This window comes from Pholcus phalangioides, unplaced genomic scaffold, assembly GCF_987345545.1.
Source record: "Pholcus phalangioides strain wild (caught in Gottingen) unplaced genomic scaffold, Ppha-v1.0 ptg000020l_1, whole genome shotgun sequence".
Taxonomy (NCBI): Eukaryota; Metazoa; Arthropoda; class Arachnida; order Araneae; family Pholcidae; genus Pholcus; species Pholcus phalangioides.
Window position 1 is genome coordinate 12685523 of NW_028301613.1, and position 18584 is coordinate 12704106.

Below are 18584 nucleotides of genomic sequence, written 5' to 3' on the forward strand. Positions count from 1 at the left end.
GATACATATAACACCTCTATACTTTAACGTTACACTCCACCATGGATGGGGACACTTTGACTACACCCTTCTATTCTTTTTCCTTCTTCCATGGAAAAAGACAACAAACGCGCCAAGTTTCACTCGCGAAATGAACGAGGGGAAAAAAAATCGGTTGGTGCACATCACGTGACACGTGGGCGTAGCCAAGCACCTTCTCGTGGTAAATGGCAAGCATCGGTACGCAAACAGCTCTTCAAACAAACACGGAAATAAACTAGTCAAACTACAGAAAAGTAATAATTTCTCCTTTAATTATCATCAATATTTAATCGATTATTACAACAGGATAATAAATGTATGTACATCATATATATATGCTCGATTAATCGATTTAATTATCCAACACGAAATCTGGAATTTTAAAAGGATTCACTATAATAGTTGGCAGCGATAGAGCTATATGTTAATAATCGATAACTCGTAATAATTACAAGTAACATAATCGGGAAACGAATAACATGTTGTCATCGATGTATAAGGCACGTGGTCGTTTGATCCTAAATTGTTGAATTTTAAAATGGCGTCCACCGCGAGAAAGAACTTGGGCACGCCCATCCAATCACTCGAGGCGGAAGAAATTGTACGGGTTTTTATCGCCAAGTTTTTGTTTTTCTGAGCCAAATGACTGACTTCACGCCAATAATTGAAAAGGAAAAGTACTGAACTGGTTTTGTGGAAGTGGGCGAGGCCAAGTGTCTTCTCGTGGTGGATGGAGAATCCGGATTGGTTTCCGAATCGATATTGAGCAAAAGAAAACATGTATCGCGTTAAGTAACATGCACGGAAACGGAACAGGTCGATTTACATGTTCAAAAACATCCTAGATTCATTCTCTCGCGTGATTTTGACCCCCAGGGAAGGCCATATTTCTTTTTGAGAGCGACACCCCCACGGCGACAAATCGGTAGAAAAAGAGCGTCGTCAATTCGCCAAATTCAAGGAAAAAAATCCATGTCCGAATGTTTTGGCACAAAGGGTGATCCGAAAACTAGTGAAACGTACGACTCCCAGAGGTGTCCACGAGATGGTTTCGATGGCACCGAAAGCATCCGCATCATACCACATGACGACGACAGCTGGCGAGTGTAAACGGAAGATAAAAAAAAATGCCTCCGTTTTCGCATGCGACAGGTATGCATGGAGTGACCAGATTTAAGAAAAAGGTTGATTCAAGATTGGCGAAGAGGCTGAGACTTAACCGTTTGGCGTCGAATTTACATTGTAAGAGAGGGCTATCTTGGCGATAAATCTTCAGAGATAAGCTACAAATTATGAAAACCTAAACACGATATCACGCAAAGCATGCCGGGACTGTTTTTTCATGATAACAAGTGAAGTGTTACGACCGAATATTTGTGCAACCAGACTTGGGAGATCTAACCTATTCTGCCAAATGTCAGTAAATCTCACTAAAAAAATTACAATTTCTTCCAAGTAAATTATCGCCAAATGTTTGCCAAATCAAGTAAATTTTCGCTAAATGGTTCCAAATATTGCTAATTTTTTTTGTTGTTGAAAAATTGCCTATCTGTGAACAAATTGTATTGTTTTCTTTAGGGAAACTCGAAAATCGGCCGTTTTGGCGAAGGTCGTTCAAAGTGGGATTTTCACCTCAACAGATGCATAACGCCATGGGTTTGTCCAACTGAATCGGATCTCTAGCGACACGTTAACAGTTTTTTGGATCACCCTCGTCGCTCACACAAATTACCAGAACTTCATGTCACTAAAAAACTGTGTTATTGGTTAAATCCCCCCCCCTCTTCCCAATCAGAATTTGGCGACAATCGTGAGCCACCAAATCGTATTAAACGGCATCACTTGGCGATGTCATGAGTTTTCCTTTGAAGAGAAATCTCGCTGTAACGGAAGGTTAGCGGTGTAAAAAAAATCATCGTTATAAAGGAGAGGGTGATGACAATCTCTAACACCTGTCCTCATGGTGATGATAATGGTTATGGTGATCTGGCCCCGCACAAGAGAACAACGACGACAACGTCTCGTGGGTGAGCGACTGCGATGCAGCAGCGTCTTGAGCAATGAATAACAGAAACGGCGGCCGCCGCCACCGGACGTCGTTTGGCGTCTTGTCAGCTGCTGGTCCGATTATGATGATGATGGTGGTGGTGCGCGAAGGTGCGTTGCTGAGCAGCGACGTTGGCGCAGTTGGTCACCGCGGCAGCCGCCACCACCACCTGGTTGTTGTTGCAGAGCTGTTCTTGGATGGTCGCGATCTCGTCGTCGTCCATCTGCTGGATCTGCATCTCGAAGCTCTGGAGGTGGTTCCGACGTCGTCGCCGACGTCTCCGGGGGCGCCGCAGCCCCACCCTGGGGGTCATCCGCGGTTGTCAGATGCGGTAAGAGTTCGCCTTGACCCTGGACGCCCTCAGGGACAGCACGACGCACAGCAGCAACAGGCCGACTCCCACCGACAGCAGGTACATCGACCAGGACAGCTCGCACGTACCTGCAAAAAAGAACAACAGACATCATGTTCAGGATTTGATTTCGACCTGCAGCACCAAAATTTAAACAGTATGCATTCAAATAACTTTGATCCCCCCCCCCCCCCAGTTGCAGGGCCTCCTTGACATTGTCCAGGGTTCCTTCGTGTCAAAGACGGGTCCTGAATATGGTGATAGTAACCAAATACCGATGATCGTTACGTGAACACCATAATTTTATAGGAACTATCAGTGGGGGGGGGGGGGGGGGTGTCAGAAAATATTCTATTAAATTCAGTCTCAACGCAGAGCCTCCATCTACCTTTCAAACTTGGAATAAGTGAAGGAACGTGTTTCTTGAAGGCGGCTGTCACGAGACTTTTTTGCGACACTTTTCGGCATATTGCCAAAAACAAACAAACAAACAAAAAAATCTCATACGGATTGAGATGACTACTTCACCACAGACACACCAACTCCTGCCATATCACTATACTGCAATTTACTGCCATTAACGAGTTGGGCTGGAAATGAAGGCGCCATGCACCGATGGCCTCCTAAATTCCGTTTAGGAGACCTGACGGCAACCACCACGGTGGTAGGCGAACATCTTACCACCACGCCACTAGGGCAAAACTGGAATCCACCACCACACCCCCCCCCCCACAAAAAAAATCCATGTTACATATCAGATCTCAACATGCAGATCCCCTACGACAAATTCGAAGATCAGCTGGGAATGTGCTGCGATCTATCACTGAAACGACCCGTGGCACATTCCAGATCACTAAAGCGACTCGCGGAACATTTACAGATGACTTAAATGATCTGCAGTGCTGTTGCAGATCACTTAAGTGTCCCGCGATATCTTTTGAAATCAACGCAGTGGTCAGTTTTCGATGGGAAATATGGTCAACTCATTCTTTTCTATTTTCGATACACAAGTGTGAGGTGTCTTCTGGATTCAAGAAAAACAAAAATCTCTAGAGCTGAATTTTTAAATTAGTCCAAAGATTTATCCACCGTACGTCTTTTCTTCACGTCTGTATATTTTTCCCTGTAGCCCGTCCCTCCCCCCAAACCACCTGTCATTGGTTAATCCTACATTTGATTTCCACCCAGCCCCTCCTCCTCCTTAATATGTCCCGAAACCGAAAAGGGGGGGGGGCCCATATGGCTCCAGTTTGAGACTAACTAAAGGTCTACCGTCATCATGGCCCCCACAAGGGGGAGGCTGACAGGGCTCCAGCCCTGGGTCCCGGGACGATTCTCATAATTTTTTTGTTTTTTCACGCCATAAATTCACTATAAAGGTCTGGTCTGGGGGCCCGCCAAAGGTCCCATCCTAGGGGCCCTGCTCCACGATGTGGGGGGGGGCCCATGACTACTACTTCACCAAACACCAACTCTGGCCATATCGCTATATTGCAATTTACTACCATTAGTGAGATGGTTGGAAGTGAAGGCGCTGTCTATCGGTGGTCGCCTCGAGTTGGGGGGCCATGACTGGCATTACACCCAACCAGGCGCGGATGCCTCCAGAATTCGAGTTCTGGTCGTGACCCATACCTCAAGAATAGTGGATTTGTACGACCCATCTCGGAAGTCCCTGCGAATAAAGTTCGGGCCGTGACCCACACGGCTCAAGAGACCCTGGTTTAAAGGCCTTAAGAAAGCTTCTTTCTGCCATGCGTTCGGCCTCTGCCTATTTGCAGAACCGTCTTAACGCATTGAGTCCACCCGAACACAGACCGTGGGGGAAAGGGGGGGGGGGCTGCCTATCCGACTAACATCAGTTTAGATATAAGTTCTCGAATTCCTCCAAACTCTGAAAGCAATCGAGAAGGTTCCTCATCAAGAGTCCTCGGCCGGTTAGTTGACGGAAAATTCACCGATGACAGTTCGACACGAGTCAGTGGTTAGCCAGGAGCAGGAGCGAGGAATGACCGAGTGAGAGAGTCAGTAAATGATACAGTAGTTAGTGAGTGACAAAGTGGTTAGTGTTGGTGAGTGATCGGGTGACAGTAACAGCGACCCAGGAATAGAATAAGTGACCTAATGAATGAGTGCCATAATGAGCGACCCAGCGATAAACTGAGTGATTTAGTGAGTTGACAGAATGAGCAACCTAGTAACAAAGTGAGCTATCCAAAGGTAAAGTGAGTGATTTAAGAAATTAGCAAGTAAGTAACCTAGGGAGTAAGTGAGTAACCTGGATAATAAGTGAATGGCCTACGAAGTGAGTGACCTAGGAAATGAGAGTGATATAATGAGCGACCTATTGAGTGACCTAGGAAATGAGAGTGATATAATGAGCGACCTATTGAGTGACCTAGGAAATGAGAGTGATATAATGAGCTACCTACTGATTGACTGTGTGACCTGGTGAGTGAGTGAGCGAGCTAGCTATCGTGACAGGCAGGTTTCGTATTATCTTTTAATTTTTTTGGAGCTGTTGTTGGCGGTGAATTTTTGAGTCAGACACGCGGCCCGTTTATGAAAAATTGCGCAAATCCAACGAATACCAGAACCTAAATACGTATTCGTTTCCAACAAGGGGGGCCCACACGAGTCCAAACCGTCGATCCTGAGAGAGAGAGAGATGAGGATTCTCTCAGGCAACGAGATTGGATTGAAATACCTTCGTGTGTCGTCGAGTAATTTGGAGCCTCCGTTCTAATGAGAAGACAATTAATCAAGGATTTTCTTGGACGATCGACATTCCCGAAACATGACGCGGGTTCGGGAGATAAGACATATTAATTGCATTCCTCGTAGAATTATTCTATGGCAGAAGAGACCAGTGTGACATTGATGTGTGGGTAATAGGGATTATGCGACACCTAGCGGTCGAACACGGGAATCCTTATTAGTGTGATTGCTCAGGAAAAGTTACAAACGAGCGAAACGCATTCACAGACCCAGTCAGTCAGTCAATCGATACGTCCATCGACGGATCGATCTCGACAACTTTCGATCGGTTTTTTTTCTGGATCGGCTCCCGATTGGCTCAAGAAAAAGAAATCGGCATGGAGCAGACTATGTCCATTTTCGTTCTCGGTACATTCGCCCCCGGAAACCTCGCCCCTGACATTTCGCCTGCCATGTGAATAGCCAAATGAGTATTAGTATTAGTGACCAAGGGAGTGATCGTACGATTTTGTTATAGCGTGAATGATCCATAAAATATCGATATATTGTGATTTCACTGTATTAAAAACATATTACGTACATGCATTATTCACATTTTTGCAGCCTACTCATTATATTTAAACAAGAGGCGATATGTTTAAGCTGAAATGTCCCACTCACTCGATCACTCATACGGTCACACACTTGGTCAGGCAAGGCGAAACGTACCGGGGACGGAATATGCGCAGTAGCGGAATGTCGGAGGCAAAATTTCCGTAAACTATGTTAAGGGCAGCGATGTCAGAAAAGAGTAATTTCATTCCTCTCAAAACTTCTAAGTATATATATCAAGATTTCTACCTAATCTCGCGGACCCAGGGCCGCAATTAAGAGGGAGCAGGCGGGGGCGGGTCTCGTGCTGGACCATCTTAAGAGCAATCAAGGGCCCCCGGGCAAGCGATTTTTCTGAGACCCTACCTAGTAAATTCTGGAAAATTTCAACCAGATCTTATTTTTGTTGGGCCCCTCCCCTCTTCTCTTGAGGTGCCCGGGTGGGCCTATGCGTTAAGCACTGCCAGAGAGGGGGGGGGGGAAAGCACATTTCACAATTTAACGTCGTCTTCAACATTAGAAAGGGGGTGCCAAAATGCGTGCTTGCCAAGCATCTAGTTGTGGCGCTGCGTGGACCACCGCTGGTTTAGAGCTCTAGACACATACAACTAGCCCAAAGAATGAGCCGCGGCTTCAAATGTGGAAGAGACTATACTAGTGGGTCTCAACTAGGGGTGCGAAAGAACCCAATTAAAAATTTGCTGCCCCGTCTCTTCTGATGCCAACAAAAACATTTTATGTTTATAATTTTTTCAATATTCCCCGAGATATTTGAATTCAAAAAACGGGGGGGGGATTGCACGTTTCTAAGTGCGATATTCACTGAGACATTTGTATTCAAAAATTGTAGGAAAGTTGGGAAAGAACAGTATAAATAAGGGAAAGGAGTCCGTTAGTTTATGCTGCTCTTTTCCCAAATTTTCTCCGATTTGTGAATTCAAATACACTCATGTCCATAAATTAAGGATAATTTAGAATCACACGGAAATCGAAATCTAAAGTAAAAATTTCACCTGTAGAATTATCACACACATCTGCAAGAATGATATGCAAATTTCAGGAAGCCACCAGATGATGCCGATAGTACGTTACAATGACGAGACTGTAAGAGGGGGTATATAAAGAATGGTGGCAAAGAAGTGAAATTGTTCACAAGAGTTCTGTAAGGCGCTCAGTGCCATAAGCGAATAGTTATGACACAGAGGACGCATGTGGATGATTTTTTACGTGGTAGAATTATCGGCCGCCTGGAATGTGGGCGTACTCAGATGGAAGTATCCGAGGAACTTGGAATTGCCTAAAGTGTCATCTCTAGGCTTTGGCAACGATTCCAAGATAACGGAAATGTCAGTAGACGTTACAGTACATTGTTGGTACTGTCGAGTCCCGAGTTACAACGCCGAATGAAGATCTGTATTTGGCAGTAACTGCCAAAAGAAACAGACGGAGCCCAGCATCCGACCTGTCTCGTCAGCTATCTGCAGCCACGGGTACCACAGTTTCAAGGCAAACCGTGTACAGACGTTTGGGAGATATTGGTCTATATGCTCGCAGGCCTGTCAGATGTGTTCCGCTCACGGCAACTCACTGTCGGCAGCGATTAGCCTGGAGTAGAGAACATGCAATGTGGACATCGTCACAGTGGGCTTGTGTGATGTTTTCCGACGAGTCCAGGTTTAGCTTGCAGTCTGATTCACGTCGGACTTTCATATGGAGAACGCCAGGTATCATTGAACGACACCGTTACGGTGGTGCAGTATTGCTCGTTTGGGGTGGAATTATACTGGGTTCCATGTTCAAACCGGAACCATGAAAGCCCAAATTTATCGGGACATCATTCTGGAACAACATGTACGTTTGTTTAGGGATGCCATGGGCGCAGAATTTGTGTTTATGGATGACAACGCCCGTCCTCACCGAGCAAACATCGTAAACAGGCCTTGAATATGAGGATATAACCCGTATGGAATGGCCAGCATTCTCACCTGACTTGAATCCGATAGAGCATGTGTGGGACATGCTTGGCCGACGAGTTGCAGCCCGTCAACCACCTCCTACATGTGTACCGGAATTTCGGAGAGCATTGCTTGCTGAGTGGAGTGATCTTCCCCAAGATCAGATCGATAATTTGATACTCAGCATGCCTAGGCGTGGTACGGACTGTATTTCATCGCATGGGCGACATACAATGTATTAACCATCATACCAACCATGTAATAGTAAGTTTTTGTAAAGGAGATATTTTTTACAATTGCTCCAGGGAGCAAAAATCGTAGTTTCTATGAATGGTATCATGCATACACCATCGTTTTTGTTCTTTATCTTTTGTTTAATAAATGGGCTTTATGAATAAGTAACGTTTGTTTTGTTTCTGAACCTTTATTTGCCGGAGCTGGCATTATCCTCAATTTATGGACATGAGTGTATATCGCTAGGAAAAGTGAGATCTTTTTCGTTCGCTCAGAAGAGATAAGGTAACACCTTTCTCTAACTGGGGTTTTTAGGACACACAGGGCGTCCATATAAATATTTAGATTTTTCAATTAATGCACACCGTATTTTCACTCTGGCGCAAGGTGATTTTTGAACATATTTAAAATTGGAACCATTTCTTTACGACGAACGCTCCAGGAGATAAGGGCCGAGTTAGTACTTACACGACACCCTGTATATTGTTGTACCGGCTGGAATCCATAAGTGAAGAACAATTCATTAAAACTTTTTCCCAAATTTCGCATTAACTTTTTTTTAGTTTAGATTTTGAATTTATTCAAAAAAACTTTAATATAGTAGACTCTTTTCGAGCATAAGGGTGCAATTATAGTGCACGCGTGTTTCTGATTCTGAAAACTCGCGTCGTCTCCAACCGTTTTTAACCAACCGTAGACGACGCGGGTTTCAGGAATCGGAAACACGCGTGCACTATAATCGCACCCTAAAAGAGGAAAACATGTCACTGTATGTCTATCCGCAATATTATTGAAATGGGCTTCTTTAATTGACTTCCTGTAATCCGGAGATTCCGATAATCCAGCACATCCTGGTTTGATATGTGCCGAATTAGCGACAGTCTACTGCACGGGTTCTCAACCGGTGCTCCGCGGAGCCCTAAGGACTCCGTGTACACGTCCCAGGGGCTCCGCGGTGACTCGAGCAAAATAATATAAATCAATAAACTTGATAGATAAATAAATAAAAGAGGCCTACAAGGTTCTGCCACAAAAAAGGGCTCCTCGAGTCAAACAGGGCTCCGTCATAGAAATTATAAACTGGATAGGGCTCCGCGAGTCAAAAAAGGTTGAGAACCGCTGGTCTACTGTATTAATAGTAGCCGAGAAAAGAAATTAAACAGTAAGTATAAAAGAGTTTATAAAAATTAACTAATACAGATAATTAAAGTAATTAATTAAAAAAAAACAAAAACGAATAGAAAACTGATTATCCAAGGGGGTGTGGGAAGATAAGTCGTATTGCACGAGGGGTGCGGGATGGAAAAAAGGTTAAGAACCAGTGGACTATATATATATATTATGTCATCGCGACGCCGTTCATCGGTGATTCACCAACAGAGATGTATCGACATTTCTACCTAATCTCAGATGTACAAAGATTTCTACCTAATCTCGCGGACCACAGCTGATCTAGAGCTCTAGACACCACTAGCCCATATAATGAGCCGCTTCTTCAAATGTGGAAGAGACTATAACGTTACTCCATCACATGGTCGTCGCGAAGCCGTTCATCAGCAGAGAGAAGGGGCCGGAACAAGAGGGGGGGGGGGATTCAACTGCCCCGGGAGGAAAAAATTTAGGGAGGCGGAAATATTTTAGGTGGGAACACAGACAACCGTTATAAAATTACCGAATTTTAAAGTTGTAGGGGCGGAAAAATAATGTTTGCCCAGGACGGCAAAAAATCTTAGGGCCCTGACAGAGTGTCAGGGCCCTAAGATTAGACAGATGTATCGAGTTTTCTACCTAATCTGACGGATCACTAGAGGTCTAGATATATATACAGATAGCCTACAGAAGGGGTGGAAGCGACTATACCGTGTTTCAATCATATGGCCGTCTCGAAGCCGACAATTCATCGACAGAGAGACAGATGTATCGCGACATTTCTACCTAATCTCAGATGTATCGAGATTTCTACCTTATCTCAGATGTATCGAGATTTCTACCTTATCTCGCGGGCCACCACTTGTGTAGAGCTCTAGACACATAACAAATAGCCCACAGAATGAGTAGCGGCTTCAAATGTGGAAGAGATTATACCGTGTTTCAAGCATACGGCCGTCGCGAAGCCGTTTATCGGCGATTCATCAAGAGACACAGCTGTATCGAGATTTTCTAAAATACGACAGAGCTTCAATACACACGCCATTCTTAACATTTTTTCTCAAGGGTGGATGAAATTCCCAACAACGACTATAATCATCATCATCACAAAAAACTTAACACGGGTTACGTAACATAATAGCTTGTAACACAAGGCCGACCTCAGGGAGAGAGAGACACACATACACCACTTGGTATTCAGTGGAGTTACAGCCTTATAATGGCTGTGATCAGGAGAGGAATGAAAAAATAAAACGCAAAATGGATTCCCATTAAAGACGTGCACCGGAGGCTAATGATTCGTCGCCAACCAATCGCCTTAATGAACAACAAGAGACGACATTAAATGGCCGACGTCCTCCGGCAAATGAGACGAGATTTTTTTTTTTCTTTTGGCATTAAAGCCTTTCTCGGAAACGACATTCCTTAAGGAAAAAGAAGCTCCTCTTTCTTCAAGCTTCGGACGCACCTCACGGATTCTTGTTTCCTAAGTGATAAAATAGCCGAAGGGCCCAAATAACTCTTGCTTTCTATAAAATTATAAAAGAACGGCGGAATCAATTTTCCACGTTCGACTGTCAAGAAAGCAATGTGGCCGGAGGATCCGCTCAGTTTTGATAAGCTGAGCTTTGTTTTCCGCTGCTCTCAGATTTTGAAACTGCCAACTTTGGAGGATGAAAATTGGGGAAGATTTTCACGCGAGTCCAAATTCCGCACAGAAACCGCTCATAGATAAACAAAGGGGATTCATTGAAAATAAAGTAAGGATTTCCATCCCTTAAGAAAAAAAAACGAAATTGTCAATTTTTTGCCGCAAAGTCGCCAACTATCGCCAAACAGTAGATTGAATTACATTCTTACCATTACTGCTATCAAAACCAAGATCACGCTCACAAGAAACTGCAATCATGCGGGACACGGATTCAACTGACGCCGATTGTTGCCATTTATTATTGTCATTTTTGATCCCCCACCCCTTGTCGGACACATTTCCAGATCACTTCAAGAATTTTCGGAACATTTAGAGGTAATTAAAAGGGCTCTTGTAGAGGACTTCTCAATAGGGGGGGAATGTTGGTTCAGGTGCCCAAAAAATAGCGAAAGGTTTTTGTCGTTTTTGGCACACCGAATAAGATGTCATCACAAATATTTCGCACTTTTATAAAGTGAGTGACGTACGTAAACATCACTCAAACCCTCCCTCCCCCTTGTCATCATAAATCAGCAAATTCGAAACCCCAAACCCCGATGCTGACGTAATACTTGAATGACCACTTAGCGAACTGTCTTTTTCTCGTAAAAATGAAAAATTTGTTCGTGGTTTTGTACAATGACGGCAATTAACGCATGTGACATTTTTTTTTTTTGCAGGGGGGGGGGGGATAATTTTTTTGATTCGTTATTTTTACCGTACCGACTTCATGAAAATGTCCCGTATTTTCACCGAAGCAATCCAAATTCTTATTTTTTACTAAAATTAAGAATGAAAGTAATTTTTCCGACTTGGAGATTATACAGTCGATGCTCGCTATAACGACCACACGTTATAGCGACTATTCCATTTAAACAACCGGTAGGAATAGTCCCAAATGTTTTCATATAATGACTGCGCTATATGTTTTCTTTCCAATATAACGTCGTTTATAACGTTTTTCGTGAAACGATACGCGTCGTTATAATGAACGTCGACTGTATTATGAGAGTTACGGACAGAAATAATAATGATAATAAATAATGATAAGAAGAAGCAATAATAAAGAGTTTTTGTTACATTTCTCCTAAAATACTGTTCCGGACAATATGTGACCAGTGTAGTGGTGCCTTGGAAATATGTACATGCTGGATAGCGTGTATACTGAGCCTTCTGGTATCTAGGCAATTTCGTTCGTGTGAAAGTAGAAAAAACTAAAAAATTCGTCATTTTTCTTTTCTCTTTGTGCTTTGGAATATTTTTAGTAGCGCCGTGTGAGGGAAAGTAGGAAAGTTCAGTCGAACCAGTTTCTTGGTCTCCGGGCTACTCGAGATCGATTTGAGTATCCCTGTGAGGATACTCAAACGAACATTAGGCCTGTACAGGGCCTAATGTTCGTTTGATATGACACAACAGCCTTTTCGAAAATCGTTGAAAATAACAGTTTTAAACGAGGGTTTTCGATCAACGACGACATTTTTGTTTTCAAAACAGTAATATTTTCTAAATAATGGCCAAACGGAACCCCCGTGCCCCCGACATGTTAGCCGCTCAATGAATTCAACATGGTGCCACAGAATCCGCCCATGAAACGCGGAAATCACGCAATAACGTCCTTCTGATCCGTCCTAGCCACCACATCCGAAAGTCTAGATATGGACATAAAACGTGCGAGGCCGTATTCCCCCGAAAGAAATAAAACGGGGGCTACGAATAGTAAAATAAAGCGGACAGAGAGAGAAACGTGTTCGCAGGTTGTAAAAGATATACTTTTCGAGCGGTGTTTATAGCTCCATAAAAAAAATTCGAACTTTAAGCGCAAGTCGAGTGAAAAGTCAATAAAAAAAAAAGAGACCCGTCACCACGTGTTGGTACTAGTATATATACGAGTATAAATTATACGGCCGACCTTCTTTCTCTATGTTTCGCGACCGCCCGCTATCTGGCTTCCGAGCGAGCTGTAAACGCATAAAAAAGACGTATAAAATCGTACATAATGATGACCAAGACGGCCTTGATGTCGCCAAGTAACATTTTTTCCTCCTAGGAGAGGTTTATTCGATTTTTTTAAAAAAATTCCTACTCTTTACGTCTGTGCTTTTTGTAATGGCCGATGGCAGAGACGAGTCTCTGAAAGAATATACATCGTTTCCTTTTCGTTCTAATGTACAGGTCTTTAATGAGTATAGTTCTCGTATTACGAGCTGTCTAAAGCCGAAAAGCTAGGAAAATTCGTTCATGTCTCCGTGAGAAGATCAGAAAAATCTTACAAATTCACCACTGAAGATCGTTTGTTAAGACAAAAGGGTGATGACTTTTCATTTTTTGTGATTTCATGACCCACTCACACATCATATAGTCAGCCGCAGGAGAGGATTCAGGACTATAGGGGTGGGTAAATTCGTAAGAGCACGGACAACACCATCTATAGCAGAAGGCATCCTCGCGAAACTTGTGACGTTACTTTTTCAAACCGAGCACAACTGAGATCTACTGCCATGGGCAATTTACTACCGATTGAGTTTTGCCGGAAGTATGAGTGTGTATACCTAATAGTCTGGGGATGCGTATATATAGAGTTCAGTATACGAAATATCAGTATCTGATTTTTCAGAAGTGTAATGTTTGAATATTTGTACCGTTTGCAGGCCTGTTGCTCCCTGTGGCGAGACTTTTTAACGGGAGATCAGCTCGCATTCGCTCCACGAAGTTGGGAACTACAGAAAACCAACTTCAGCCGACCACCACTGTGGCGCCAGTGGTTCGAACCCAAGACCTCGCGATGCGAGTACCCCACAATGACCACTCGACCATCGCAGAGGCCCGCGAGGTCATTTGTCACCTCACATATAGCCATTGGATATAGCAGGCTGACGCATGCGCCATCTTTATCATTTTTGTAGTATATCCAGAGGCTATAGGTGAGATGACGTTCTTCAGTGACGTCCCGAGCTTTGCACGGAGGCCTTCTGCTATAGATGGTGTTGGTACAGGACGTACCTATGCACTGCCATCTTAACGCATGGACCCACCCGGACACGGAAGGGGCCCTCATAAAAATGCAATCTGGTTGAAAGTTTCGAAAATTCGCCAGGTAGAACCTCAAAAAAATAAATCACTTGGCACGGCCCTCAACATGTTCAATTGATTTCTGAGTCTATTTTCATAGCTTAAAAAAATGTATATAAATGATAACTGAGCGCTAGACCCCGGCAAGATACCCGTCAGCCTCCCTTTAGAGGGCTCCCAGTGCCGTCTTAACGCATGAGCACACCCGGAACGGGATTCCAAAATTTTGTCAGACTGTGCAAACAAACGTGGAGGGTTGCGCTCTCTCTAACGCTGAAAATATCCTTTTTAAATCTCGGTGACTTCAGGACTGACTCAAACGATAAAACATCTATAGCATTCGATATCAGGACCGTGAACTCCGAGATTACAAGACTATTTACGGCGAGAAAAAAACGCACACGTTTGTTAGTACGTACAGGATTTGAAAGGGTTTATCACCTTTCATGGTTCCTTCTTTACTTAATTTTTACCTGTAGGCCTACCACCCTCCCGAATGCTCTAGAGCAGTGTTTCTCAACCGACGGGCCGCGGCCCGGTACTACTACTTCACCAAACACCAACTCTGGCCATATCGCTATATTGCAATTTACTGCCATTAGTGAGATGGGTTGGAAGTGAAGGTGCTGTCTATCGGTGGTCGCCTCGAGTTCGTTAAAGAAAATAACTTATCTATATCCTCCCTTGGGTTCGAACCCGGGACCCTGACAACAACCTTCACGATGGTAGACGAGCATCTTACCAGCATGCCACTCGGGCACTGCGGCCCGGTACTGGGTCGTAACATCATTCATACCGGGCCGCGACTGAGATCTGTCGTTTCCTTTTCCCCCAATTCATGTTCCGTTAATCATGTGTTTGACCGGGCCTTCTACTTACAAAAAATGAATGAAACCGGGCAGCGTTCTTCCAAAGGTTGAGAACCACTGCCCTAGATCCACGGGGAGGGGGGTGCACATATGGCCCCTACATGAGAATCGACGATAGTAGGAATCGCACAGAGCACTAACGACGTAACTGTGTCGTGCTGTGTGCGGCCCGTGCCTCTGTGCTTACAAGATAAGAGAAAAGGAGTTTGGTCTCGCACAGCACGATGATAGTACGAGCAATAGCATCTATAGATCTGCTATGATCTATCGATGGGCTCCATCTATAGATGGTGTTGGTATGGGTCGCATAGAGTACGTAACCCTACAACAATATGGTCGTGCGCATAACATGATGGCTTCGCAAGCAGAAGGGCCAGGATTGGATGGATTTCGGCAGGTTTTGTTTTGAACTGATCCTTAGATTTTCAACGCTCTTGGCAACCATGACAATGTACATGCAATCGTCGTGCTCTGTGCGATACGTACTATCATCGCGCTGTGTGAGGTCAAATCTTTTTCTTATCATGTATGCACAGAGCATGGTCGAACAGAGCACGACACCGTTGTCTGGTTACGTGCTCTGCGCGACCCCGTACTAGCGTTATGCGTATGACAATCACATACATCAATGACAATGCACAACTTAACGACCTGAATAAAAATACCTGAAAGTTGAAAAAAATAACCCGAATTAAATTACCTCACAACAAATAGTCTTCCAAAAAAAAAAAAACTGGACTCGGCAGCACCAAATTAACGACGACAATTTTTCAGTTTCAAACAACAGTTTTGGCAACAATCGCTTCCAAGAAAATTCAATCAATCTTAATCTTTGGGCCAGAATAGAACATCGAGACAATGTGGCGTTCCGAAATCATTAGCACAAAATAGCCATTATGGTTTCTTGTGTAACATCGATGTTAGTTCGAGGATGATTTTCGCGTAACAATGTTTTTTTTTTTTTCCTTCATGATGGAGCTAGACTCCATGGACACGAGTCTGGAACATATCCGGAGATCACCGATCGGGGGCGGAGGGAAGTCCCGAACACGAATCCGGAGACAAATGTGAGTCATAATTCACCTCGGGGTTATGTTATATTCTTGCGAGAGCGTACGGATATTAGTAAAATGCCCAATTTGTATAATGGCTCTTCTCCACGGCCTCCTCTACCCGCGTATAGATTATGTGGTGGAAAGAGTAATGAAGACCCTTCCTTCCGAGAACATTATTACTCACGCAAGAGAGAGGCGGAACAACAAGGACCTTGACATCATCGCCATCATCATTCTTATGACATAATAGGAAAGGGGCCCCCCAAAATTTCCTCGAAAACGCCTCCAGGTTCGCTCTCGTGAGGAAAATTTAGCGGCCACAAAACGTATAATATCGTGACCTTCAAATAATATCGAAGAGACGCATCAATTTCTATAATTAACAGCTTAATCACAGTTACGGTCTTTGAACCTATTACGGCCTATACTGATTGAAATCGATAACTTACCTAGCCTGTAGGCATCGGAATCCTGGCCGCACACCTCGCGGATCTCCCGGCTGGACCAGCCATTCGGATAAATGCAACATCCTGCTGCCATCAATAGCGCTATATGAACAAACACAAAAGAAGAAATAATTAATAATTCAATTAACGAGGAAATCAATATTATGACGTCATTATACACACAATGAAATAGGGAAAAAAAGATTCTAAAAAAACAATGGCTTCCTTGCTTCAAAAATAATTCGAATGACTACGTATATACCAACAATCAACGAGTCATTACACCATGACCACTCGTCTCTAATAGGCCGGCCTGTGTTTAGGACGCGGGCTCACAAGCGAAAGGCTAGGCTCTGCTGCACGAAGTACTACTACTTAACACTTCGTACATATTCTTCTGCGGAATTTCTAACGAATTGGTACATGCCTGAATGTGTTCTGAGCGTACGAGTAACCCTAAAGTAACCCTGCAGTCAAAATTGTGCTTGTTTCGTATTCTTGCTGGTGTTGCCATCTGTCTTCCATATTTCGAAGCAAAAATGGTGAATGCTTGAATTTTCATATTATGTAAGTATCGTGTTGTAGGAATTGCTGCGACACATAGTTCTGGTGAGCACTGGTGCAGCAACTACTACTATTCACCGTATTACATGCACTTCGTAAACATTACTCTGGAGGATTTCTAACGAATTGGTACATGCTGGAAAGTGTTGTGTAAACAGTATTCATGTTATCAGAAGTCATGCGTCTTTCGTCTTTTTATAGTGGTACTGCCGGTGTCGTGCTCTGTGCGACCAGTGCCTTTGTGCGGCCAAGATAACAGAAAAGGGTGCGGCCTCACAAGCACGGCGGTAGCCTCGAGAGAGAACGCGTAACCGGTACTGCCATATGTCTTCTATATTTTGAAGTGAAAATACCTAAATCTTCATGTTATGTAAGTTCAGGCATTTATTTGCCATTTTTTGCAGCAACTGTGATTATTGATGATTGGTCGCTGCTAACAATGAGTTAAAGTCACCACTCTCCCCCCCCCCCCCGACATTAATGCACCGGCGGAAGGCTAACGGAATGACGCCGATTGCCGATTTGTTGTTTCTTCATTCTATACATGGACAGCCCATTAGACGTGCGCTAAACATAAAGGTCGTTTGCGAACCGTGGTTCCATTGCAAAAAATGCTTGTCCTGACCAGGTGCAGATTCAGGGCCGCAACTAGCCAGCCACTTTACGAAAAGGCTGGCCAAAGTCCGAAATTCGGACATTGGCAGGGCTGGCCGATTTTGGCGCCTTGCCTGTAACACACATAGTAGAACCCATTAATGTGAACCCGCTTAATGTCATAATTTCAAAATCCTTTCCTCACATAATCGAATACTGCAATTCGCACGAAAACTGCAGATACATACTAACCACCATGAACATAATATTTTTTATAGCATAAGACATTTGAAAATGGCAAATATATTGTCCCAGTTAAGACTTAGCCTATAGAAAACCTAGTCTTTGGGGCTCGAAATGTATAAGGCTCTAAGCTACCTTCAATACATTCAATTTTTTTTTTTGAGAGAGACAAATTGCCTTTTTTTGTTTTGTATGAATAAAATACATACAATAACACATCAGAAACAACACAATACATAAACCACACAAAAAATTATTTTACTTTGTTCTTTGTTAAGCCATAGAGGAGGCTAACTACACTGCTCAAAACAATTAGGGGAGCACATGGTTTTAACAAAATTACGCAAAGATGTATACCGATAAGTAACATAAAATGAATCATCCATAATTTAAAGCCTAGCAGGAAACGGAAGAAGAAAACTTCATATGCAAATCAAAGTTCATGACGTCAAAAACCAGAAAAAGGAGATAAGGGCAGAAATCGGGATGTTGCAGAAACGTCTGTTTTACTGCCGTAACTGTGAAATTCGATTGCGCAGTATTTTTTTTTTTGAGACAAGGTGACTTGAGGATGTCTCAACAACGTGATTTACCGGAATCCATGGCATGGCGTGTTATAGGCAGACTGGAATCCGGGCAAACACAACGTAGTGTCGCGCACGCTGTTGGAGTCGCCAGAAGGGTTGTTGCAAGGCTGTGGAATCGATTCCAAGAAACAGGAAATGTTAGACGTCGACCAGGGCAAGGTCGTACAGCAACTGATGACCGGTATATACGGTTAACAGCCCGTCGAAACAGAACAGAGAATGCTACGCAGCTGCAAAGACGTTTGCTCTTGGCAACAGGACGAAGGGTGTCCAGCCAAACAGTACGTAATCGGCTTCATGAGGGAGGGCTCTATGCACGTAGGCCAATGCTCTGCATTCCGTTGACCCCACGACACCGTGCGGCCCGAAGAAGATGGGCTGCTGAACATCGAGATTGGGA

The 18584-nt window shown here is 43.8% G+C and overlaps 1 protein-coding gene across 1 annotated transcript in view; it reads right to left on the bottom strand.

Annotated features, from left to right (window-relative positions):
• Window positions 1-2255: 2255 nt before the first annotated feature.
• LOC149070995 (LHFPL tetraspan subfamily member 6 protein-like) overlaps window positions 2256-18584 on the bottom strand; it is a 46266-nt gene continuing 29937 nt past the window's right edge. The window contains exons 2-3 of the mRNA XM_089248563.1: window positions 16200-16298; window positions 2256-2509 (exon numbers count right to left, since the gene is read on the bottom strand). Of these exons, the coding sequence (XP_089104689.1) occupies window positions 2391-2509; window positions 16200-16298 (218 nt within the window). The 3' untranslated portion in view covers window positions 2256-2390. The remainder of the gene's footprint in view (window positions 2510-16199; window positions 16299-18584) is intronic.